The sequence below is a fragment of the Pagrus major genome, chromosome 21 (genome assembly GCF_040436345.1).
Source record: "Pagrus major chromosome 21, Pma_NU_1.0".
Classification (NCBI taxonomy): Eukaryota; Metazoa; Chordata; class Actinopteri; order Spariformes; family Sparidae; genus Pagrus; species Pagrus major.
The window spans coordinates 21,107,195-21,130,966 of NC_133235.1; the positions used below are offsets into that span (position 1 = coordinate 21,107,195).

The window sequence follows — 23,772 nt, forward strand, 5'->3', positions numbered from 1 at the left end:
AATCCATTGAAAACTCTTTAAAGATAAGATCACTCAAAAATGAAAACAGTCATTATCTATTCACCCCATGACGATGGAAAGTCAGGTGAAGTTTCAAAGTCCAAAAAAACATTTCAAAGAAAATGAAAAATGACGTAGCATTCTCATAAATATCTAAACTAGATGAAGGGAAGCTCAGTTCAATAAACGTCCTCAATCATGCTGAGTATACTTAAAAAATCCCAATAATACATTTAACATGAAACAACTGAGAAAGGCTGATGTATATTTTAACAAGACGAGCTGATATTAATAAACTATTTCCTAATAATTTTGTTTGACATTTGATGCTTTCAGTTTTTCAAATGAAAAAAGCGGCTTAAATCAAATAAACTGAATATTTAGATGATTTAAATACCTCATCATACATTGCCATAAACTAGTCCTAAACCGAAAGGTGATAGATATCCCAGTTTAACAAAATATGTGACAAATGAGTATTATTTTGAAGTCTCTTATACAATACTGTCTTTTTATTATACTTGCACAAAGTCAGTTGAAACATGATGCTGGTGCTTTATTTAAAGGGATGTGAAGTAGGTATGGTTGCATTACATATTAGCTGAAGCCAGAGACAACTCAGTGGATCAGATCATTTCCCACCCGGACAGTTTTGGTGATATCCAGCAAAATCAACTTCACAGCTTCGTTTTACTCTCCTTGGATTGAAAAAACAAAAACAAAACAAAAGGAAAAATGCGCAGACTACCATCGAGGAGAGATTTTATAAGCACTAAAAGGTGTTTCAAAGAGTTAGTGTTACAACTTTTCCTTTATCTAAATACCAGTAAGTCTGCAGGTAATGTAACAAACGTTCAGAGAATATACCTTAAAGATGCATGTGATCCAGTAGGCCAACACAGCCATAGCATGCCTTAAATATACTTAATATCAGTGCAGTATTAAACTAAGAACAGTTTACCTGATATCCCATCTGGGTTCTCCCACACACAAACGTACATACAACAATCCTTGATACAGTACAATTATTCACTCGCACGGAGCACAGAGTCCATACTATCACGACAAACATGGAGACGGTTGAGAGGTAACATGAGTGAACCTGAAAACACAGGAGACTGCGTCCTGCACAGGGGAAAAGGCTTTGATATCGAACTGTTAAGAATGTGTTTTTATGCTAAACTTTCTCCCAGCTGGTTAAAAACATTCTTAAGTACTGGAAATGTATTGCTACACAGTGTTACTCCTTTTGAGTATATATATTTATATATAGTACATCATTTATAAATGAATATTAAGCTCAGTTTGAGGATATAGCTATATTTGTGATTCTTTTTGCTATGACTTACAGATAAGACGTGAATAATGTACAGATGACGGTGTCAGTGCAGTTTCAGGAATGAGAATTCATTGATCAGTCCAAGGGGAGGAGGAGGAGGAGGAGGAGGAGCAGGAGGAGATATTAAAACAGTGAAGATGAGGAGTCCAGACTGCGTCTTCTGACAGCAGCTCAGAGCAGCGGATTGAGCCGCTTGTGTGGTGAAAAGCGAGCACAATGAAACCTATCACTCATTTCACATAAAACGGCTGCCAATATGCATCTATAAGTGAGATGTAACATCTGCTTGCATTGATTTGCTTTGGAGCCATCAGCAAAATGAACAAAAACTGATGAGTAAGATCAGTTCCCACCTTTTTTTTTTAAACAGATAATATATATTTGAATAAAACAATACAGGTTTCCTTATTTTTGTTTTCCGCCTCCAAAACGTATCAGCTCTCTGGTCATTTCCTCTTAGCTTCAGATGTGTTTACAGGTCAGAGGTCAGGGAAGCGACTGGGGTCTTCTTTGTATTCGTCAGGGATGACGAAAATGGACTCCTCAAATTCGTCGTAGCGGAATTCCTGAAATGTGACAGTGGCTGTGATCGTTGGGAAGACGGGGATGTCTGCGAGGGAGAAAAATAGAAGATACCGTTATTTTGGGGATTTTTCCCCTTAAGCTCACCCACTCAGATGAAAACAGGAGTAGATTGGCAGGCGTACCAAGTTTGACAGGAAACCCGGGCGGAAGTTTCATCTGAACAAACTCTCGCAGTTTGTTGAAGTGCTTGAACGGGGCTATGACCTCCAACACGTTGAGTAACCTGGAGGCAGAGGAAAAGGAGTCAGCAATTTGTTTAAAAGTTATTTCTAAGCAAGCACTTGCCGTTGGCTACAGACAAACTCACAAAATCTGAGCAGGAACAAAAGATAAATTAGGTCAAACTGCAAATCGAGACCTTGAGAGAAGATAGCAGCTCTGATGGTAGTACTAGAAGAAAAGTAAGAGTATCACCAAAGTCACTGGGATACATCCTCTGGGGAACATTATGGCCAAAACACATTTTCATGGAAATCCATCAGATAGTTGCTGAGTTATTTAAGTCTGAACCAAAGTGGTGGACCACCAGACCAGCATTTCAATGGCTAAACAAATATGTGTAGCAGAAATGTTTATAATCTTGCCACCTCTCAGATTTATCTTGTGACCCCGGGTTGGAAACCACTGGAATAAATGAATTATTTGTATCCTGACAGATGAGCTTTGACAGAGGTTTCCCTCAGGGTCCAGACAAACACTGGTTTTCTATTACAGTCCCATCCCAGTTGTATAAGATGGTGAGAATGAAAAGTAGTGAGTCTGAGACTCAAAATAATGTGATTGGCTACAAAACTAACTTCTTTTTAAACATTGGTCTCTTGTTGGTGATTAATGACTTTTAACTGAATATGTTAGGGGTAGAAAATAAAACATTTTTAACATTACAAAGCACAGAATGCAGAGGAAATAACTAAATCAAATTAAAAAACCATTAGCTATTACAACAGCTTGGTTGTTATTGTTGGCTCCATTAAGGTTCATTCAGTAGAGGAGATAAAGCAATTTACTACATTAGGTCCCAGTAATATTTTACAGCACTTCCTGTAACAAAACCGCGTCCTGTTTGAAGCCAGCCATGCCTCTCCCTTACATGATCAAATGAGTGTTCTTGGCTGCATAAAATCAAAACTCAAATCTGTATGTAGTTAATTTTATGTTTCTTGAATATAACAAACAGGAAAATGCGCAGCAATCACCCTTTCCTCTCAAGGCCGTCATTAAAACTTAAACTAGTGTTACGATTTACACCAGGGGTTCTCAAACTTATTACTCAAAGGTCTGGCATCTGATTTTATTCTAGGTCAGGGGCCCAGAACGATTCGCTATAATTAAACAAGATTTACTCATTTAATTGACTTCACATCCCTCACATCTCACTTGTTAAGTATTTTATTATTTGAAAAATGCTGCAGTGAAAATGATCAGAGACAACTACTTGGGGACCTCTCGTTCAAGAATATGGTTGAGTTGGCAAATAACAACAACAGATTATTTAAATAGAATTTTTTTTGCCCGTAGAAATTATTGGGATATTATTATTTAATCACCAAATTATAAAAAGTGCTGTCATGAAAGAACAAGAAAGTGATCACAGATATAGACTATGTAACCTATCAGCTTTCATGCACCTTTGAGATTTTTGAGTTTATGATGTGCACCTGAATGCACCATGCAAACACTGATACAGTTTATCTATGGAGAGAAGCAGCTTGACTAAAGAGTGACTACTTTGGCACAAACATTAACATGCCAGTGTGGCTGATAGCCTTCCCAGATTTAGTCACCAAACAGAAAATAGACCCAAATATGGCTCTTGGTGGACTCAGACATATTCTTCCAACTACGTTTACATGAGTTGTAGAAATTGTTAGAAATGAGATATAGAAAATGAGACACAATATGTATTTTAATAGTATTTAAGTGCTAATAGCAAATAATTCTCTGTAACGTTAATGCACAAACTCAACAGCTGAGCTGAGTCTGGACCGACTTGCTGTTCGGTCGGATGCGGGCCAGGGTCTAGACTTTACGATGATCCGATTTGCACTTTATTTGTATTTAACTACTCTACTTCCATCACCAGACAAAATAAAGCTTCTACAATGGATAACCAGTGGTGGGCAAAGAAAGCTGTCTTTATTACTTAACTCCCTTGAGAACCCTGAATCTGCAAGGCTCTCTATCTACAAACTGAACTTGAAACAGATCCCACAAGCGTGAAGATGCATGAAGAATAAGGCATAAGTGAATAGGAAATGAGAGAAATAAGGAGATTGTTCCTTCAAACAGCTCAAGCACACTGTGATTTTGTTGTCACACAGTGAAGCAGTTGATTTGCAATCATCTCATCAGTGGTTACCCCACACAATCAGAGAAATCCTAGTATCTGCCTGGCCCAATTATCTGATCCATTTAATCTCTACACTACCCCTTCACTAACGTCCCAAGCGTATCTGTGTATTCACCCAGGATCAATCTGTGCAGAAAGCTTTGTAAACAGATCTAAGGAGGGAGGGGTGCACTTACGACTCGATGCCTAGAGGGAAATCCTGGCTCATGGCTACAGTGGCTTTGAAGTTCTTCTTGCTTTCCTTACACACAAGCTCTCTCCCAAGATGAGGTGGCCTGAAGGTTTGAAGAGACAGACAAACACACAAAGCTTTTTATAACCCATGACGGCTCACATGCGTTTCAAACTCGGATTTTCTTGCAACCACACGGATTAAATTTGTAATTATGACATCAACTGATGAAATTGTAGAAAATGCGAGATGCGGTCCACCACAGCAGCTCAGTCGGTAGAGCGCGCACCCCACGTACAAAGGCTGTGTCCTCGCTGCAGTGGCCCAGGGTTTGAGTCCGACCTGTGGCCCTTTGCTGCAGGTCATCCCCCCCATCCCATTTCCTGTCATATCTCAAGCTGTCCTATCAAATACAGCACCAAAAAGGCCACAAAAAAAAAAAAAGCGAGATGCTTACTTTCCGTGCTCTGCAGTGATGTACTCTTCCCAAGAAATTGTGTTGGGTGCCGGAGCTGTGAGGGACTGTCTTCTCGCAGGCTGGGCACAAGAAAATATCAGTCAGTGGCATATTCACAGTCCTCAGGGTACCGTTACTATTTACCATCGGTAGACGAATCCAGAACACTCAATTCTTCCTCTCACCTCAAAATTTTGTTCACTGATGCTCCCTCCTTTACTCAAGCTCTCCATGATGGCTTTATTCCTCAAGATGTCCTCCTCGCTGAGGTGTTCTCGGCGCTTTCGTGACTCGAGCACCAGGCCGTTAACTGAATAGAAGTCAGCCAGGAAGTTTCCAATCCTCTCCTGAATGGAAAACGAGCAGACATCGGTGTTTAAGCAGGAGTTACCAAGTGATTTTAAATACTACCACTGATTTCTTAAATATAAAGCCTGAGGGTAGGACTGAGCTAACGTTTTAGGAGACAAGAAGATTTAAATTCCCCTTCTCTCTTATCTTCATAGCAAAACAAATCAAAACTAAACAGAGCAATTAGGCCTCATCTCTACAGCCAATATCTTCAAAACTTGGCAACTCACACCAAAAAAATCCTGATGGATAAATAGCACTGCTGGTAAGAGGAAAAATATGTTTTTGATTTGGAGGAGAATCAGTCGTTCCCACCCAGGGGGTCGGAAACCCTCCAAGAGATGGATCACGAGATGATTTACAGGACAGAAAAGAAACACGCATAAAATAATTTTTAAAAATTCTATCCTTTATCTCAAAACAGGATACTTTTACTTCTTAGGGACTCAACAATTTGAGAAGTTAACTCACTCGAGTAATACTTACTCTTACATTACTCACAACTCATTGTCATATGCAACATAAAACACAAATTATTGACCCACTTACATGTAATGTAGAGCCAGGCTGATATATCTGTTGGCTGATACTGTTATTTCTTGTAGATATCAGCGTATATTTGGTGCGATTTGAAAACTTTGAAAATTTATAATTATTAATTCCCAGCGATGTTGTCTGTTTCACTGCACTGATGTCATTTCAGACAATAAAGTTTCTTGTTAAACTGTTAAATATCCTGTGTCTGTTGAAGCTCTGTCAAGTGTTTGATTACTACATTTGAGGAATCAGGAATCACTGACATAAATGTGCGTATATCGGCTGATAGTGATATCTGTATTTTCTAGTTGCTAATATTGGTATCACTATCAGTCACACTCGATTTGTAATGTTTTAACCTGTAAATCATTCTGTAAACTCTTAAAAAAAGAGCTCTTTCACTTTCAGTAGTTCTAGTTCTGATTTGTCCCATAAAGCTTACTGTTTTATCTTCTCTGAACAGCCAGCCGATCTGACTACGAGAGAAAGTGATGGACTTGGTGGACAGGGTTGCAGAGTAGACATCACTGCTCATCAATATATCCACCTCTTCTTCCGTCTCCATCTCGGACTCCTTGGGGGCAGGACAGTGACAGTTATGCTGTGCTACTCACATCAAACAGCTGATGACACAAGGTGAAAGTGGTCGTACTGCTCACTCACCTCGTGGTGTATTCTTTGGTACACTTTTGCCTCATTGTCCAGAACCACAAAGGACTGGGAGGGCTCAGCATCGCCATTGAAAATAAAGCTGAGATCTCCGCGCTGACACTTCATATCAGTGAAGTCTATAAGAGTGGTGTCAAGTCTAAATCAAGAGAGAGGAGGAGGAGAGCAGAGTGTGAAGACTGTGACGTCCTAGTTTTTAGATCTAAAAGAAGTCTTTGACCTGGATAACGACCATTTGTTGCTTCAAAAACTTGAGTCTCTCACAAGCACAGTATCATCCTTTATCTGGTACACTTAACAATAGAATTGCACATTTTACCTGATATTAATTCCCTGCTTGTAGATTTTACAAGCATCAGACGGCAGCATCCGGGACAACAAAGGCACTAAAACACAGAAAAGAGTGTAAATAAATTCATCTGTGGCTGGTGAACAAGTATTTTATACTCTGGCTTCAACTTTATTGTGTAAAAACTCACCCCAGCTCTGAAAGTCCCAATGCAGCTCCAGATAAAAGTCTCCAAGCTACAGAAAAAACACAAACATGTCTGACGGAGGGATCCAACAAATACTCATACGACTGTAATTTCATGGGTCAAAAGAAAAGCGCAGTACAGTGAAGATTTCACATTATGCTTTTCAGTAACCATGTGCCCTAAAGGAGTCAAAGTTCAGTGATGCAGTTCCAAACTTGAATTTGGTGTGGAAGTGAAGCCAGTGTGATCCTCACCTCTCTGAGAGCTTTCAGCAACTTTGGCCTCTTATCCTCCACACTCTCCCTGGACTGCTGCTTTAACTTCCGCAGTATTGCTGTGACTGAGAAAACAAAAAATAAATCTCAATTAGAAGTTATGCAAATGTACTGCAGGGTGATGTCAAGTACATCCAAAGTCTTTAGTACTGGCCTCAAAAATGCACAACCTGTCAGGCTCTTCGCATGTTTCTGGTGCTGAATGGAGTCTTATTCACATGCCGACCTGCCAGGTTTTCTTATACCGTGCGTTGTAGGTGTTTGTAGCGTAGAAGAGTCAAATGACTAGTCGATTAATCAAATAGTCGATTAATCAAATAGTTAATCAAATAGTTAATCAAATCGATTAATCAAATATTAATCAAATAGTGAAAGAAAATGACTTGCCAACTATTCTGATAATCCAGCAATCCCTTTTAGTCTTTTTTCAAGCAAAAATGTTTCCATTTATGGTTCCAGCTTCTTAAATGTAAAGACTTACCTCTTTTCTTTGTCATTTATGATATAAATGAAGAGTCTGATTGTTATTGTTGTCGTGTTTTAATGTTTTGAAATCTTATTGTTGTTGTTATTGTTGGGGTTGCTGATGTTGTTGTAAAGTGAATATGTATTGTCTTTTTTTTAAACTGTAGTGTCTATTTTCTTAACAGAAGTGTTATGCTCTGTCTCCTGCCCAGGGACTACAGATATAAATAAGCTTATAGCTAACTCTGGTACAGCTAAGAAGCTGTGCACTGTCCCTTTCAAATAAACAAATAATTAAAAATGTACGAATATAAATCAAGCGTCTTTGGGTTTTGGACTTGAATTTAGGCTTGGGGAAACTGTGACGAGTATTTTTCACAAATTTTTAGGCATCGTTAATTGTGAAAATAATCGTTGGATTAATTTATAATGAAAATCTTTGTTGTAGCTCTCTAGCGTAAATTTAGAATAAGCAGATGTCCGGACAGATCCTCAGTGTACAGCCTAAGATGACAAAATGTACAAGTTTAACCCACTTGTCCACTGTTCCACCAGTGTTTTTCATATATACAGTTAATAGTAGGGTCGCGGCTAACAGTCACATAATTTATTCAATTAATTGATTATTGTTTCTTTTAAAAAAAAAGAAAACATAGGAACATTTTGGAAACTTTCATTAGATTTTTCCCAAATCCTATGTGATGTCCTCAAACATATTGTTTTGTCCAAAAAACAGCCCAAAAAAACCCAAATATTCAGTTCACAATGATATGAAACAAATAAAAGCAGGTAATCCTCACACTAGGGAAGCTGGAACCAGAGAATGTTTGGCATTTTTATTATTTAGTAATCAAATAAGTGCTGAATCAAGTGCTCAGTCAGATTTTAATATGGTGCTACTGTGACATAAGGAAGCATCTCTACTCTGTTACAACCAATCCCTGTACAGAAGTCTCATTTTACATGTTACATATATTTTCATCTGGATCAGCTGAACTCACTGTCTTCATGAAGTGCAGCTCTGTCTCTCTCTCATACACAGCAGCAGCAACAACAACAGCAACAACAACAACAACGACCACTTAATAATACAGGATGGACCACAACAAATCAACATATCAGATGTATCCTGGTTATCTCGACCAGGTGGGGGGGAACGCTGGACTGGACGTGACTGAGGAGAGAAATGCTGATGAGGCACTCGCTGCACTGGGTCATTTTGTCATTGCACACGCAGACAACCAGTGAGCTGCTGACGCAACGTGCACACGTGTAAAAGTGAAAGGTGATGACTGATGACAAGACTGCAGTGTTTCAGGTAAAAGCTGTTATCTGCGCATTTAATATCAAGCACATGTTATTCTTCCTGTGTCCCTCTGACTAAGTGATAGCCAGCTGTGTGCTGCATGTTATTTAAATCTAAATAAAGCTGTGCCTTTCTTTGCATGCCCTTGCTGATGGTGTGAATATACCCAGCCCCCTTTCTACTCCCCCCCACCCTTTACCCTTAAGAATGATGTGACCTTCTCGAAGCAAAAACTCCTGGTCCCAGTCCCAGTCCCAAACCAGCCTGCCACAGCAGGCACAGAGAGCCGGGACGCATACTAACAAGGTTGAGGGTCATTGCTCAAACTGCTGGGCCTCACAACCTCCATCACAAGCTGTACAAGAAGATGATGCTGATAATTCACTGTTAGGATATCTATTCAGCCAAATAGCAATAACAGAAATTTGATGGAAATAAATGATTTAGTATGCATCCCCTTTACTAGACGTTTAGCCTGGCCTTTATCTTTAATTTATCCTTGGTTATGTAAACAAAATTAACACCACACACACAAAAAAAGGACAGAGCGGTGAATTCATCCCAAAGGCATTAGCTGGTGCCTTTCACATGTCATTTGACTCTTTTTCACTGGATGTCAGATCTAAAAGCAGTGGCATCATTAAGCAGGCGAGTGACCGGGCCGTTAAGCTCAGGGCTTCCCAACACTAAGCCATCGTTCAGGCTGTGTTCCAGCCCATCTGGATGACGAGCGCTCAGAGAAAATCCCCACCTTTAGCTTTTTAGCTGGACCGACCGTTTAGCTGTTGCTGCCTTTAAACAATTAAATGACTCATAAAAAGGTCCTTCAAACACACATAAGCCGTGACCTCCAACAGTATTTAAAGCCCTTTGCCTTTTCCCACAATTTGTATAAATAAAAAGCAGATGAAATTAGAATTTGTAAATGACGTGCACATATGAACCTTTGTATGGAGGAAAAACTTTGATAAACTAAAATAAATAAATATTGAAATTCCTTCTTGACTTGCTCTCTGCAACATGACTGGATTTCAACTGTGGGCAATACAGCTGACACACAAACTCTGAAAAGAAAGTGAAAAACTGCCCAAAACCCAGAGATGCCAAGCTTGTACAGAGGTATTCAAGAAGACTTTAAACTGTGCACACTGCCAAGAAATGTTTCTGCAAAGCACGGACTGTGGAGATTCAACTCACGTTGAGATTTTGTATTATATTGACTATGAGAGAGAATAAAATCACAACTTCCTTTTTCATTCGGGAAGTATACTCTATCATTCAGCTGGCAAAAGAACAAAGCAGAGCAATCCAAGCAAATGTGATACTGAACACACCACAACCATCAGGCTGACATTTACCAATACTGCTACAATATTAGCATTCATGCAGAAAGCCATTCCAGATGTCAGACTGACGAACTGACAAATAGTGACTAAATCTGACATCACTGTGACGCCGTTGCACATTTATAGACCCGTCAGATATGCAGCACTCAACCTAAATGTTACAACAGTGAGTGCATGATTGCAGGTATGCTGTGGAGATAACCATCAACACATCCGAATATGAAAACTCTAGGAGAGAAGACAGCTATTCAGAGCAGTGTTGTTGAAGCAACTTACTCATCTGCCTGTCGCCGTAGCTGATGGCTTCTGCGAGAGGGCTCCATCCCTGTGCATTCTTGATCTTTACGGGAGCGTTATGGGCCAGGAGCAGGAGGGCACATTCTGGAAGAAAAACACATAAAATTATCATAGAGACAAATGTGATAATGTCTAATTTATTGTGAATTCTGTATACTGACACAGTTTTTCATTCAATGTTGTTTTGAGCAGAAAAGTTGAATGTTAACTTTGTGACAGAGTCTATATAAAAGATGTCAACATTCAAACAGACTGCTGATCATTTAGACGTAAAGATCATTTATTACGATCAGCATCAAAAATAGTACCTCCGTCTGTACAGGACGAGCCAGTACAGCCTACCTACTTTGTTACAGCAACACTGCAGAGGTCAGATAAGACATGCTGAGTGCAGCAGGAGTACAGAGGCTTCTCCAAAAATCTGTAGGGGAACTGAAGTGGTTTACAAAAAAAAGGCCTTAAATGAGGATGCTAAATACTCTTTAACAGAGTCACATAACGACAGATGCGTGGCCCTGGAGCACAGCAGATTTGGTATAATTTTCCGGGCTAGATTACCCTCTGAGAAGCTTTTTTGTTCATTTAGGTTAATCCTGCGTATGACAACAGGTTGTTAAGATCATAAAAAAACGAGTTAAATCCATGTTATTACTCTATCAACTTTACCTTTGTGGCCAAGCATCACAGCCAGGTGAAGAGGTGTGTTACCTGAAAGAGAGGCATGAGAGTGATTAACAACAATAAATCCACCTGTTCAGAGACACTTGTTATGTAACGCATTTGAATTGATTAACACAACAAAAGAAAAACAATGGCAGAAAGCTCACCATGCACATCTTTCTGAGAGATGCTGTGGGTCCTGATGAGAGAGGAGAGCCGACGCACATCTGCCTTGAAGACACACTCATGAACAGGGAACTCCAGGTCCTCGCTCGTGAGGATGATCGGGTTCTTATTATTATCATTGACAACTGTGCCGATGGATGATGAATTGCCGTTGATGTTGTTTGCATTGAGCTGCTGTTGCTGCTGCAGTGCTGAGGTTTTGACTGCTTTCTGGAAAGCCTTGTTGGATTTGAAATGGTTCCCGGTGCCGTTAGGGATAGTCCCGTTTGAGGTCTCATCGTACGTGTCCATTATCTCGTCATTTTTGTTTGGTTTGTTGTGGTCCTTTCGCAAGGTGCGTATCTTCTCACCTGTCATTGTGACTACCGTGCGTTAACCGGGCTATACTAAAACAACTGCTACAGGCTGGTGACTAAAGATGTGGCACGAACCTGGGAGGAGACAGTCAGCAGGTATAATTTCAAATGAGCTTCTTAGCTATTTTAAAACAACAGCGACGCTTTCTCGTAGCTGGCTGCTCTCTGTTCAAATAGCGTTACACCTGCTGCCCACGTTAGCTTTAGCTCCCAGCAAACGTTAGCTAGCCAGCCCACAATAAAAAATGATTATGGTGGGTGCGGCGATGAAAACAGAAAATAATGCTAAACATAACAGAACACACACGCACTAAATCAACATGCAGCTATGAGTGAGGACGAGGAACAAACGGCTACATCGTTGTCTCTTCTACCGCTCCTTGGACGTTTTAAATGGTATCGATTCAGTTCGCTTTGCGGCAAAATTCAGGCGAACGGGATGGTACAAAAAGCCAGCTGAGCAAGAGCTACATCCGCGCTAGCATGCTGCGAGTTGCGAAATATCGCGAGACCACTCTACATCCCAGTTTGAACGCGAGTTCATGCAGCTGACGTCATTTTCATGAGACGCATTTTTCTTGTAACTTCAAGAAAGCAGCTAGCTAGCTAGCAAACAAGCAGCGTTATTTTCAAGAATGGCGACCTCTAAGAAGGGGAAGAAAGTTGTAAATCAAGAGGAACTCCGGCGCTTGATGAGGGAAAAACAGCGGAAAACAACCGACAAGAAGCGCGTCGAGTCTCCTTTCGCTAAATACAACAGTCTCGGGCACCTCAGTTGTGTCCTGTGTAATGTGCAGGTGAAGTCCGAGCTACTGTGGCCGACACATGTTCTCGGAAAACCGCACAAAGAGAAAGTTGCTGAGCTGAAGGATGGAAAGACTCTACCGGTAACACAACAGAGTCAGCCGGTGAAGCGCAAAGCGCCGGAGAACGAGGACCTGAACGGGAAAAAGGCAAAACCCGCGTCGGGTGCAGGCCAGTCTGCGTCAGGGCTGCCGGGAGATTTCTTCGCGAAACCCAGCGAAAAGGAAGCTGTGCCTACTCAAAAGTCTGCAGGTCTGAGTCTGTTGGCTGGTGTTTATGATGAGGACGATGATGATGATGAAGAAGAGGCAGGCCAGGCGGGAACCACAAATCCCCCACCCGAGAAGGCTGAAGCCGCAGGACTACCGTCTGATTTCTTTGACAGCTCCATCCCATCCACACCCGCCATCTCCCATTCGGGCTCCATCCTCAAAGCAGACATCCAGGAGAAAAGCGCTGAAAAGAAAGACAACACAGCCGAAGCCCTGCCAGAGGGTTTCTTCGACGATCCCGTGAGAGATGCTAAAGTGCGCAACGTCGACGCACCCAAAGATCAAATGGACAAAGAGTGGGAAGAATTTCAGAAGGAGATCCGACAGGTGAACACAAAGTCAGAGGCTATCGTGGCGGAGGACGATGAAGAGGGTCGCCTTGAACGTCAGATTGATGAAATTGATGAACAAATTGAGTGTTACAAGAGGGTCGAAGTGCTGAGAGACAAGCGGGATGTGGTGAAGAGCAAGCCTCTGCCCAGTAAGGATCAACATATGGAGACAGATGCCAGCAATGATGATGAGGAAGAGGAGGATGAAGAGGAGCTGCTGGGGCTTTTGTCCCGGGACTGGAGGGCTAAAGATGCACTGTCCTAAGTTCCACAAGAGCTTATATGACCCTGGAAAAGACTGCATATGAATCAGGGCTGAGAGAGGTATTCCAAAAATTGTAAATATCTTTGTGAAAAAATCTTCACAACATCATTTTTGTATGTATCAGACTGATTTAAATATGATGCAGTGATGTACAATATTCTTGTAAAACACTGTTTGGTGCCACTGGAAAATAAGGTTTCTCAGTTCATGACTTAAAACAACAGATTGACCACAAATCAAACCTTTAACTGTGTGTTTATTCATTGGTGCTCACACAAAAACACATTCATAAAGTCCCCAATGTACAGTAGCAGCATGGATCCAAAAATCTTACGTCATGATGGCCAAAGCTGTTACTTGTTGAGCTCAACTAACCATTGTCCTGCAAAAACAAGGAGTCGACTATGTTAAGTTTATAAATAATTGGTTCATGTTACATCATAAGCAACATGCAAAGCACAACAGAATTATTTTTTAAAAATGTACAATGTTGAGATTAAGACCGTAAAGTAAATTTTACCAACCCGACCCCTTTCACAAGATAATTTATTGAGAATACATTTAAACCATTTTTACAGAATACAACAAGTTTGTTATGTAAATACACAATTATTAGGCCCATAAAAATGGAATAAAATGAATCAAGTAAAGAGTGATGTCAGTGCTTCTTATACTACCTGTTACACATTGTGAGCAAAGTGTGCCACCTGTCTGTCTACTGCAACTTTAAACAAGCAATATCTACGTCATTTTGTTATTGCTACATATGCCTCACAAGTTACCACTTCAAAACTTTCTGAATGATTCAAAGTGTTCATAGCCCTTCGAAACTTGTAGAACTGAAAACTGAAAAAATAAGCAAAAATACAGAAATGTACAATTGGACAAAACACACGATTTCAATCAAAATGTAACAACTAATTGAAGATAAATGAGGGGAAGAAAAACACTAAACAGAAAGAAATCTGAAACTTTGTTTAGGACACACAAGTCCTCACCTCTATGCTCAACTGTGTGTAAGTTAAGTTAGGAATTTGTCTAAAAACCAAACAAAAGACTCACGAAAATTCTGTTTCTAGTAGTCATTTGTAAACATTCAGAAAATTCTATCTCGGGTTCTATAAATAAGGTTCAGGTGAGTTGTACCAGGTGCTTATGCTGATGGATGGGGAGATCTGCAATGAACTGACAATTACAGCCTCCAGAGAAGCTTGGTACACAAAGATTTTACACCAAAAGGAGACAGATTGAATGACCAAAAGAAACAAAAAAAATACAGGTGCAGGAAAACAGCAAGTCTGATAACCGAGGGTGGAAAACGGGAGTCAAAATAATTTACAATTATTTCCACAGTTTATTTCGTATTTATCATGGATTTTGCTAAAATAACAGCTAAATATTTTGCATACTCAGATGGATTAACTTTAAAATTTAAGCTCATGTTCTGTAAAGAGGTTGTGTTGAAATGGCTCGGGGAGAGGAGGTGAGTAGGGGGCATGCCAGCGCCATTGTTCCACAATCAGTATGATAAATATTCAGTTCACAAAAGTGCAGCAATTACAGAAAAGGGTCGGGATCTCCGAACCCCCAGACCCCGCTGGGTTTTCAATACTGTTCACTGCTGTCAGTGATAATGTGCTCATAAGCCTACAGCAGCTCTCAGCTCCAGCAGGGAGTACCTCCGGTCCCCGTCACTATCGAAACACTCCATGGTACGAGCTCTGGGCGTTGATCTTCCAAATACTTTACTCAGGCCGTGATGGGTCAGTCCGCGTGAATCCTGTCCAACGCTTGCCTGCTGGAGGATGTCTTCCAAATCTGTGAAAAGAATAGTTTCTTCAGATATATGCCAACACCGGTTTGTCTGTGAGAGCACTGCAAAACTGAATATAACAATTCAGAACCTTTAGTTCAACATATTTGGAAATACACTTCTTTGCTTTCCATTCTCATGTCTGGTTGTTAAATATGAAGCTAAAGCTTAGCTGCTGGCTCAGCATATAGACTGAAAATGGGGAAACGGCTAGCCTGGTACTGTGCCAGCATCTCTAAAACTCAATAATGACCCCATAATATCTCAAGTTTACAAACAACGAGTTAAAGTTTTATGGGGTGTTATGTGCCAAGTATTTCTTGGCTTGGAGCGTTAACTTCCTAAAGTCTTGCGAGGTTGCCAGGCAACCAGTGGAGACTTAATATATCATAGCCTTACATTTACTGAACAGACCTGAGAGCGGAATTTATCTTGACAAAAAACAAAATACTTGTATTTTCACTTTTATTCACCTTTTTGAGAACTGACACCTGGCAGGAACACACTCTTTGGACATCTTGTTGCAGCATTTCTCTTAGAGCGGTTTAGAGTTGAGAAACGTGGACGTCTGCTCGTCTGAGGCTCTGCCTCTGTTTAAACAAAGGAGAAAAAAAATATTAAAATGTAACCGATGAAAGATAAAACTGCTGCAATAAACACTTTTTCCTGCACTGCACCTTGCATATCCTCAGGTGTTGCTTTGGTTGGTGTAGCTTCATTCACCACCTCGGTTGCTGGACTTTCATCAGTGATTGGCAGTTGAGCTGCTTCTTCATTTTCTTTTGACTGTAAAGCAGATGGGAGATGACATGTAAAATGAGTCAAGTTGCCATTTAGTCTCTAGGCCAGTGATTCCCAGCCAGGGTACGCCTGGGGTATTTCTGGAGTTGATTGGAGATACGTGGAAAGATTGCAGAGTAGCTCAACTAATCGGAAAAAAATGAAATCACCATTTCTGTATCAAAAATAAATATAATCAGATTCAGGTATGACACCTGAACATCGCATTGAGATGGCTAGTTAGCAAGCAAAGACAACACAATTTCATACTGTTTTACTTTTATTTGGCGGACCCTGCCACCTTTCAAGCCTCAAACAGTGTTCTGGCGACCTTATTTTCCCCCCAAGAACAGCTTGTTTATTCAATTATGGAAAAAATAAATATTTTTGAGTTTGTGCTTTTACCTCATTAATATTGTAAATATTAAACATCTGAGTTTAGATTGCTTCCCCAAATCTACATCGTGCCCCTTTAAAAAAGTTACCCACGACAATGCTGATCACAATACCACAAAGGTTTGACTTTTACAATGCGGAAATTAAGTGTGAAGCATCACATTACTCACACTTTGCTTTGACCCGTTCTCTAATGACAACACTCTCTGTTGAAGATCTGCAACCGTAGAGAGGAGGATGTGGATCTGCTCGTCAGCCTGCCTTTCGTGCAGCTCCTCCGTCTTGTTAGCTTCACTCACAGCTTTTCTCAGGTTTGTTATGTCCTATAACAAAAACAAAAACAAATCCATGTAAAGTAACCATTTCTATGGCTTTGTGAGAATCATGGACATCCAGTTACTAGCACAAGAACACACAAGGGAAATTTGTTGTGAATTAAAAGAAAAAAAAGAGATGTGTGATCAGGTTAAGTGTGCACCTCATAATCCAAAATTAAAAGACTACTGAGGTCTCAGCCAGCTAGCAATTTATCACTGACCACATAATTATTGACGGCACTGTATAAAACATGATCTTCTTTTCCCTTCCTATTTTGCTTTAAAAAAATAAAGTGGAGAAAACATTCTGCAGTTGTCTATGACCTAGTTTTACTCAGCAAACCGAAGCATCTAAGCTCCCAAAATAGATTGGCACTTGTTTCATGCATTATGAATGAAAACCTGACGCATGGATCCAAGAAATGACAGGACCTTCTTAACCCGACGACTCCTCACATGTAAGCCTAACAAGAACTGCAATATATTCATGCACGCTGGATAAACAAATAAACAAATTAATCTGGCAGCGACAAAGTTTGTCGCGGCTTCTGGTTTGGATTTCTGCCACAGTTAAGCAGATCAACCGACATTTCATCAGCGGAATCATCTTGGCTATATGCAAGTAGACTTGCCTCAATACGGAGTGAGAAAAATATGCTGAAGCTCCACTACAACCAGCAACTGACAAGTAGTACATTAGACATTGGTGCACGACTAATTCATTTAGACACTATACACTTTTAACTTGTTTTGTGTAAACACTGCTCTCCATACATTCACACATAAATAATAGATGAGAACAGCAGCCTCCGCCAATGCTTGCATTGAGTGTAGAGATGTAAGCAAAAAAACAACAACGACAAGCTGTCTCACAAAATCAGAGAAATCCTCCATCAACTTGGTCTCATTAAAAATCCATCAGCTTTGCTCAAGTGAAATACGAGAGCTAGCAGCCCTATACTGTTTACAGTATAAAAAGACAAAAACAAAAGATATAAGCAAAAGTAGGTAATATGAAACCCTCACAATAATCTCCAAGTACTCATAAAGATGTGTATTTGGAGCCCTGGAAGATACCTTGAGGTTTGCAAGCACTCATGTCCTATTTAATCTGAACAGGTTATCATAACAACTGTCAAAATTAGAAACAATTACAAATGTCACCAGCTTGAATTTACCACTGTCTTCTTCAAGTCGTCATCTTTCTTCTGATTTTCGAGAGCAGCCTGCATAGTCTTCACGTCGTGCTGTACACTTGTTAGTGTGCTGCCAATTGTTGCAACACTCTGGAAAAGAAAAACACTCTGTGAGGTCACTTATGAAAGCATAAATAGAATCTTTATAATAGATTGTCAACCCAATTTCTCTTTTAATTCAATGTTGCTTTGCCTTTACCTTTTGAAGCTCTTCAACTGTGGTGGGAAGGCTAATTAAATCAGCAGCTGATTTCAAGTTAGCCTTTAAATGGTTTACAGCAGAGTCCAACAGACTGATCTGCAGGAGTAAAATGACACAACACATTGAGTTTCATCTCTGAGACGGAATAACAAATCCTTTTAGCTCTTCACATTTCTTACTGTAATTTAATCAATTCAAAATTGAGACTATTGGAGGTAGTAGAGTAAAAATACTGTGTATTTAAACTTTTATGAAATGTTCTCTATTGTTACAATACGCTGAAATCATTCAACTCCAAACCAGATCACTCAAATAACCTGTTTTGCAGCAACACGGGAACAATTGCATATTTGCTTGACTGGTTGTCTAACTGAGGGAAGTTATGAGGACTTGTTTCACTACATTTGAAATATGTTGTTTTTCTAGCATGTGAAAAATATACTGCTCACACTTTCACGTTCTTGGTTTACACAAACCAGAGGCAACTACACAAAATTGTTCACTATTAATGTTGACATAATTTCTTTCCTTCGTGTTACTACTGTATGTATATTTCATATTTAACAAGGGTTCTCAGCGACAAAGTATCAAAAGTGCATGTACTGAAGTATGACAAGATATTCTCTAACACTTTGTCATGAGCTCTAGTTCGTGCATCACTGTGTCAATGTGTTACGATGGCTCCAAAACCTGTATTGATGAAAACAACTCACCTTTCGGTTCATTTCTGTGAGGTTAGACCAAAGCTTGCTCAAACCCTTGTCCCCATTTTCAAGCTCGTCAAGCTTTCTCTCCTTATTTTTCAGGTCCTCACTTAGTTTTGGTATTTCACTTGATGACGCCTTCTGGCTGGATTCCACTGTAACACATTAGAATATGTTATCAAAGACAAAGAAAATGATTTGTGACTGTAACTTTGATATAAAAAGATTATGTTTCCAAAGAGCACTGAGCTTTTATGAATGTCACAAGGTGACCGTGCGTGTTTGTGTGTGACAATAAATCTTACTGCTGTGCAGCTTTTCTTTCATTGCATCTAGATCTTCTTTCAGAGCAATCTGCATCCATATGAGTCCAGCACAGGCCATAACGCAGGCAGCTAGTATGATGAACAGAAACAGGGGGTAGCACACATTGCAGCACTGTGTGTAGCTTCTTCTGTAAGGAGAAGAAACATGATCATGTAAGACATTACAACCGCACAGCCTCTTTCATTTTTAATGAAGGAGATATTTTCAGAAGCCTGCATGCTGTGTCATGGGAATTATGGGAAAACTGAGAAATACGGGTGCTTTGACATACAATATTAGCATATCATACTCATGCTGAATGTAGTATTGATTACCTCTTATGTGGCTCATAACAAGCTACAGAAAAAAAGCCTGATTATTTTCTTAGTGCGCAACATGTGTGTAATCTTACCACAGAACAAGAGCAAGTGCATTGATCTGGCAATACTTATATTTTCTTTGGTTTGATCATTCATACCCATTTCTGTGTGGTTTTGGTCTCAGAGACTGTGTTGCTGTAAAAACTTTATCTTTGATTCAAAATTCAAGATTTGAGAAGCTGAGTGAATAAAAATGAAGCAATATGTACTCTGATGGTTCCAATGTGAACAATCTACTACATAAAAATAGTAACAAAACAACCTGGAAAATACATGTTGACTATATTATTACAAACACATTAGCAAACACACACAGTTTAAATGGCTGTCCTTACATGCAGTGTCCTGTAAACCAGTTCTTTCTACCATCTTGTTTAACTCGTTCATATTTAGGTCACACATACTTTGGGAACTTAATACGCAGCAAGTAACAATACTGGCGCTATTGACTGAACAAAAACACACCCACACTTTATCTTTCACGACAACAAAGCGTTATTACAATCGTGACTCACTTCCCAAAGTTAGCTCCGCTGCTCAGGTTGTTGAACTCGTCTCCGTCCGAGCTCGAGTCGGACTCAGAGTCCGGCGGCTCGGTTCGGAGAAGTCGGTGACCGGAGCCCTTTTTGGTCTTCTTCCTCTTGCTGTCCCCGAGTCCGATCAGGGCATTCAACTCCTTCCTTTTCTTCATCTTCTTCTGAGGGGTCAGCGAACCTGCCGAGCCCGATTTAAACCCGACTAAATCCAAAGTTTTGTCCAGTTTGGTGGATGTTGTCGTTTGTGTAGCGGCTAAGCTAACTCAATGTTCTCTTGCTAGCTTGAATTTCAACCACGCAAGGTTGCTAACGGATATAAACACATCGGACTTTACCGACTGGGTGCCCTGCTCAGTTACACTTATATATATATATAAACGTTCAACAGATGTTCAGAGTTACGCTACTCTCCCAAAAAGCGTCTCTAAAACAACTTTTTCTACTAGCTGCCGGTAATCGCATACCTCCGCTAGCTAACTCGGCTAGCATCTGACACCTTGCTAACGGTAGCTAACAACTGCTGGCTATCGTTACTGTGCCGTCACATCGTCTCGGCGTAGTTTCTAAACACCTGTAGCGAAGTCGCTCAGTTTACAAGCACCGCCAAATGCCTTTAAAAAGATAAACAGCAATAAAAACCTATCTATCATAACATCACAATATGCGGCACTGTGCTTCCAGCAATCTGTCCTGCTGTCTGTATTGTTTGGGCAGGGGCGTCCAAGTAACCTCGCAGCTGATTGGTTCAAAGAGCAGCTACAACTTCCGGTGCCGTGTTCTGCCAGGGAGCGACAGAGAGCATAACACCACCCGCCAACGACAGCCTCTTTCTGGACCCGGTTGCAGCACAAAATCATGAAGAATGTAATGTTAGTAAATTAAATTAGAAAAAGTAGAAAAGGAGATGGCGATATCAGTGATAAACACGTTAGATTTAACAAGCTAAAGACAACAAGAAGGACTTCCGGGACAGGTAACTAAAGCTAAAGTTGACTGTGGTTTATAAATAACAGTCTTGCTAGGTGCCCACGAGCTAATTTCAAACCAGACTATCTGCAGTCAATTTTATTTTATTTCCCAACTTCAGAGTAAATTTAATTAATCTTACAGTATGAATTACACACTTCATTTGAGTGTGTTTAGTGTTTTTGCAATAAGCTTTTATTCTGCTCATTAAATACCCAGGGTTCTTTCTTTTCTTTTTCTTTTTTTTTTAAATCACAGGGCTAATTTCAAGGTCCAGTGAAATAATCCCAATGGAAAGCAGGTCATTTTTTAAAGGTGCACTATGTAGTTTAAGGAAGAGATTTTAAACAAAAGAGAAAGATCGTCTCCATCTCCATTGACTGATTTTTTTTTTTATGCCTTAACGAAGTAAATAAATAATCTGTTTTCGTTTTCATGACTGAATAACCAGACTGACCTTAAAGGACAACAGCGTTTCATACCTTTTTGACTGTGTTTATATTTGGCGGACCCTGCCACCTTTCTAGCTGGGGACCTTATTTTCCTCTGAGAACAGTTTATTTATTCAGTTATGGAACAAATAATACTTCTAACTTAGTGTTATTGCTAATTAAAATTGTTAATATTAAAATTCTGAGTTTGAATTTCTGCTCCAAAACTACATCGCACCCCTTTAACGTTAAATATTTTCACTTTTTTCTGTTTGAAGTATTTGTTTTTTTCTAGTTTTGTTTTTTAGTTTATTGACTGATATATGTTTATTGGGTTCATGCCGAACCCATTTGATACAAACAAATGTTTAAAGCGTTAACACTTTATAATAACCATCATTAATAAATGGTACATTTATAGTTAATTATACTTTAGTTAATAGTTATTTGATTGTTAACAAACAATAAAATGTTTTAGAAATAATATTAAGCAACATCAACATCAATTGCATCTTTATAATGGCCATCATAAAAATGTTTATGGATGAGCTACACAGTATTTATTAACCATTTTAAAAGTATTATAAATACCACTTGCTACTTTTCATTAAAACAATTAATACATGGTTTCTGACACACTTCATTGTTTAACAGTGAAATAACTATTACCTAAAGTTTAATTAACTATACATTTACTATTAATGATGGTTATATTAAATACCCTATGATGTTATGTATCAGAACATCACTTTGATATTTTCCTTATTGTGATATTGATATTAGAAAATATCCTTAACGATAATGATTCCTACCACATTGCCAGTGATCAATCGGAATTACTTGTCGGTAGAAAAATGAGTGCTATCAGAATACGTCTTAAAATACATATTGCTTATAACATGTTTAGTCTACAGTGTTACAAACCAGAGAAAAGCAGCAAATCCTTTCATTTGAGGAACTTGAACTAGCAAATGTTTGGCATTTTTTATTGATGAATTACCTTAACAATGCATCAATTATCAAAATTCACAGTAATTTTCTTGACACCGACTAACTGATGATGTGACTAATCGTTGTGGCTCTAATTTTCACATTTGTAGCTTGTTTGTAGTTGTATCAACAGGTCGTCCCTCGGGCCCTTGTCATTTTTGTTTGTGTGTGTGTTTTGGTGTTGACATAATATTTTCGAGAATACACCACATCCTAGGAAACAGGATTTAATTTTTTGTTTCAATTCGCCTCGTCCAGCAGGGGTCTGCCAGAAATCCAGCTGACCTGGAGAGCTATTGGGCTGACCCAGCAAGACACATGGGCTGAGTAGATGCAGGGTTGCTGCAGTGTGGCCTTTAGCTCTTTTTCAATGAAAAGGGACTCCCACTGGCCTGCCTTTGGCTCTGAAAATATAGTCCTTTATGTGGCTGGACCCCCATACTACCATGGCACAATACTAATAATAATGACACTGAATGAAAATCTCCACACTGGACCAATTTACAAACACACAATGGAGCTGGGATGCTCCTCAGTATCTCAGTATGAGTTTTGTTATTGAGTTGCAAGAGATGAGGCCCACTGCTGATGCTTTATTATCCTTAGAAAAGAATTCCTCAAGGCAATGCTTGTCATTTCACAATAATAGCATGATGCCACCCACTCAAATACAAAGCTAATGTTATTATAGCTTAGTCAGACTGATGTGCCTGCCCTGTTATTTAAGTGCATTAAACGGGGGGCAGCCACTGCATTGTTTTGAATGCATTTATTGTGAATCCAGTAGAGTCATGTAGAAATTCAATCAGCGGCTCGCCTGCACTCAGAACACCTGGTGAGGGGACAAACATCACGCTGAGAGCCTGCGCAGAACCCCGCCAGCATGAGGCTGCAAATCAAAGCGTCGGAGGTGTTTCATCTCTTCGCTGGTGTCTCTGTTTTTCATCCGGGGTTAAGACTATAAGGATGACACTTCAACTTATGGCTCCTCACATCTACAGCCACGAGGTAGGGAGCATCAGGCCTATGAAGCCCACGACTCTGATTACTACAAAACACTTGTTTTCACACTTTGTTCACAGCAGGGTTTCTCATATTCTCACCAGGAGTGATTCCTGCAACTGTCAGCTGGGAGCAGCCGTGGGTGCTGACAGAGAATGTAAATAGTGGTGGCACGATAGGAAATACTGAATAGAATTGACTGCTAATTGAAGGCTTTCATCTGACATGGCAGACTATGTGAATACAGATTATT

At 39.8% G+C, this 23,772-nt stretch overlaps 3 protein-coding genes across 4 annotated transcripts; 1 reads left to right on the top strand and 2 right to left on the bottom strand.

Annotated features, from left to right (window-relative positions):
* Positions 1-494: 494 nt before the first annotated feature.
* Positions 495-12,330, bottom strand: LOC141016366 (ankyrin repeat domain-containing protein 13C-like). The gene is made up of 13 exons (XM_073490674.1): positions 11,453-12,330; positions 11,292-11,333; positions 10,605-10,709; positions 7,191-7,276; positions 6,940-6,985; positions 6,780-6,846; positions 6,455-6,599; positions 6,234-6,365; positions 5,089-5,250; positions 4,904-4,983; positions 4,451-4,549; positions 2,047-2,147; positions 495-1,949 (listed from the first exon to the last, which is right to left on the bottom strand). Exons 1-13 carry the CDS (start codon positions 11,826-11,828, stop codon positions 1,819-1,821), a joined length of 1,572 nt encoding a protein of 523 aa, XP_073346775.1. The 5' UTR covers positions 11,829-12,330; the 3' UTR covers positions 495-1,818.
* A 38-nt stretch (positions 12,331-12,368) lies between these two features.
* znf830 (zinc finger protein 830) lies at positions 12,369-13,738 on the top strand. Its single transcript, XM_073490677.1, has one exon. The coding sequence runs from the start codon at positions 12,463-12,465 to the stop codon at positions 13,498-13,500; it is 1,038 nt and encodes a 345-aa protein (XP_073346778.1). The 5' UTR covers positions 12,369-12,462; the 3' UTR covers positions 13,501-13,738.
* Position 13,739: 1 nt separating this feature from the next.
* efcab14 (EF-hand calcium binding domain 14) lies at positions 13,740-20,852 on the bottom strand. Of its 2 annotated transcripts, none has more exons than XM_073490675.1 (9): positions 20,110-20,852; positions 19,214-19,362; positions 18,918-19,063; positions 18,202-18,300; positions 17,985-18,092; positions 16,660-16,812; positions 15,991-16,099; positions 15,787-15,903; positions 13,740-15,318 (listed from the first exon to the last, which is right to left on the bottom strand). In XM_073490675.1, the coding sequence occupies exons 1-9, from the start codon at positions 20,283-20,285 to the stop codon at positions 15,140-15,142; spliced, it is 1,236 nt and encodes a 411-aa protein (XP_073346776.1). In that variant the 5' UTR covers positions 20,286-20,852; the 3' UTR covers positions 13,740-15,139. The 2 variants fall into 2 exon arrangements, with proteins under 2 accessions (XP_073346776.1, XP_073346777.1); XM_073490676.1 differs by having other exon boundaries at positions 15,045-15,318; positions 19,214-19,359; positions 20,110-20,382.
* Positions 20,853-23,772: the final 2,920 nt, after the last annotated feature.

Bases quoted from the DNA above. Each gene is read 5' to 3' on its own strand.
- LOC141016366 (XM_073490674.1), bottom strand. From the start codon at position 11,828: ATGACAGGTGAGAAGATACGCACCTTGCGAAAGGACCACAACAAACCA. The intron at 7,277-10,604 runs GTAAGTTGCTTC...TTGTTTTCTCAG, and splicing joins CTACGGCGACAGGCAGATGA to TCACAGCAATACTGCGGAAG. The intron at 4,550-4,903 runs GTAAGCATCTCG...TCAAACCTTCAG, and splicing joins ATCACTGCAGAGCACGGAAA to GCCACCTCATCTTGGGAGAG.
- znf830 (XM_073490677.1), top strand. From the start codon at position 12,463: ATGGCGACCTCTAAGAAGGGGAAGAAAGTTGTAAATCAAGAGGAACTC.
- efcab14 (XM_073490675.1), bottom strand. From the start codon at position 20,285: ATGAAGAAAAGGAAGGAGTTGAATGCCCTGATCGGACTCGGGGACAGC. The intron at 18,093-18,201 runs GTAAAGGCAAAG...TTTCTTTTCCAG, and splicing joins CAGTTGAAGAGCTTCAAAAG to AGTGTTGCAACAATTGGCAG. The intron at 16,100-16,659 runs GTGAGTAATGTG...TCTGCTTTACAG, and splicing joins AGAACGGGTCAAAGCAAAGT to TCAAAAGAAAATGAAGAAGC.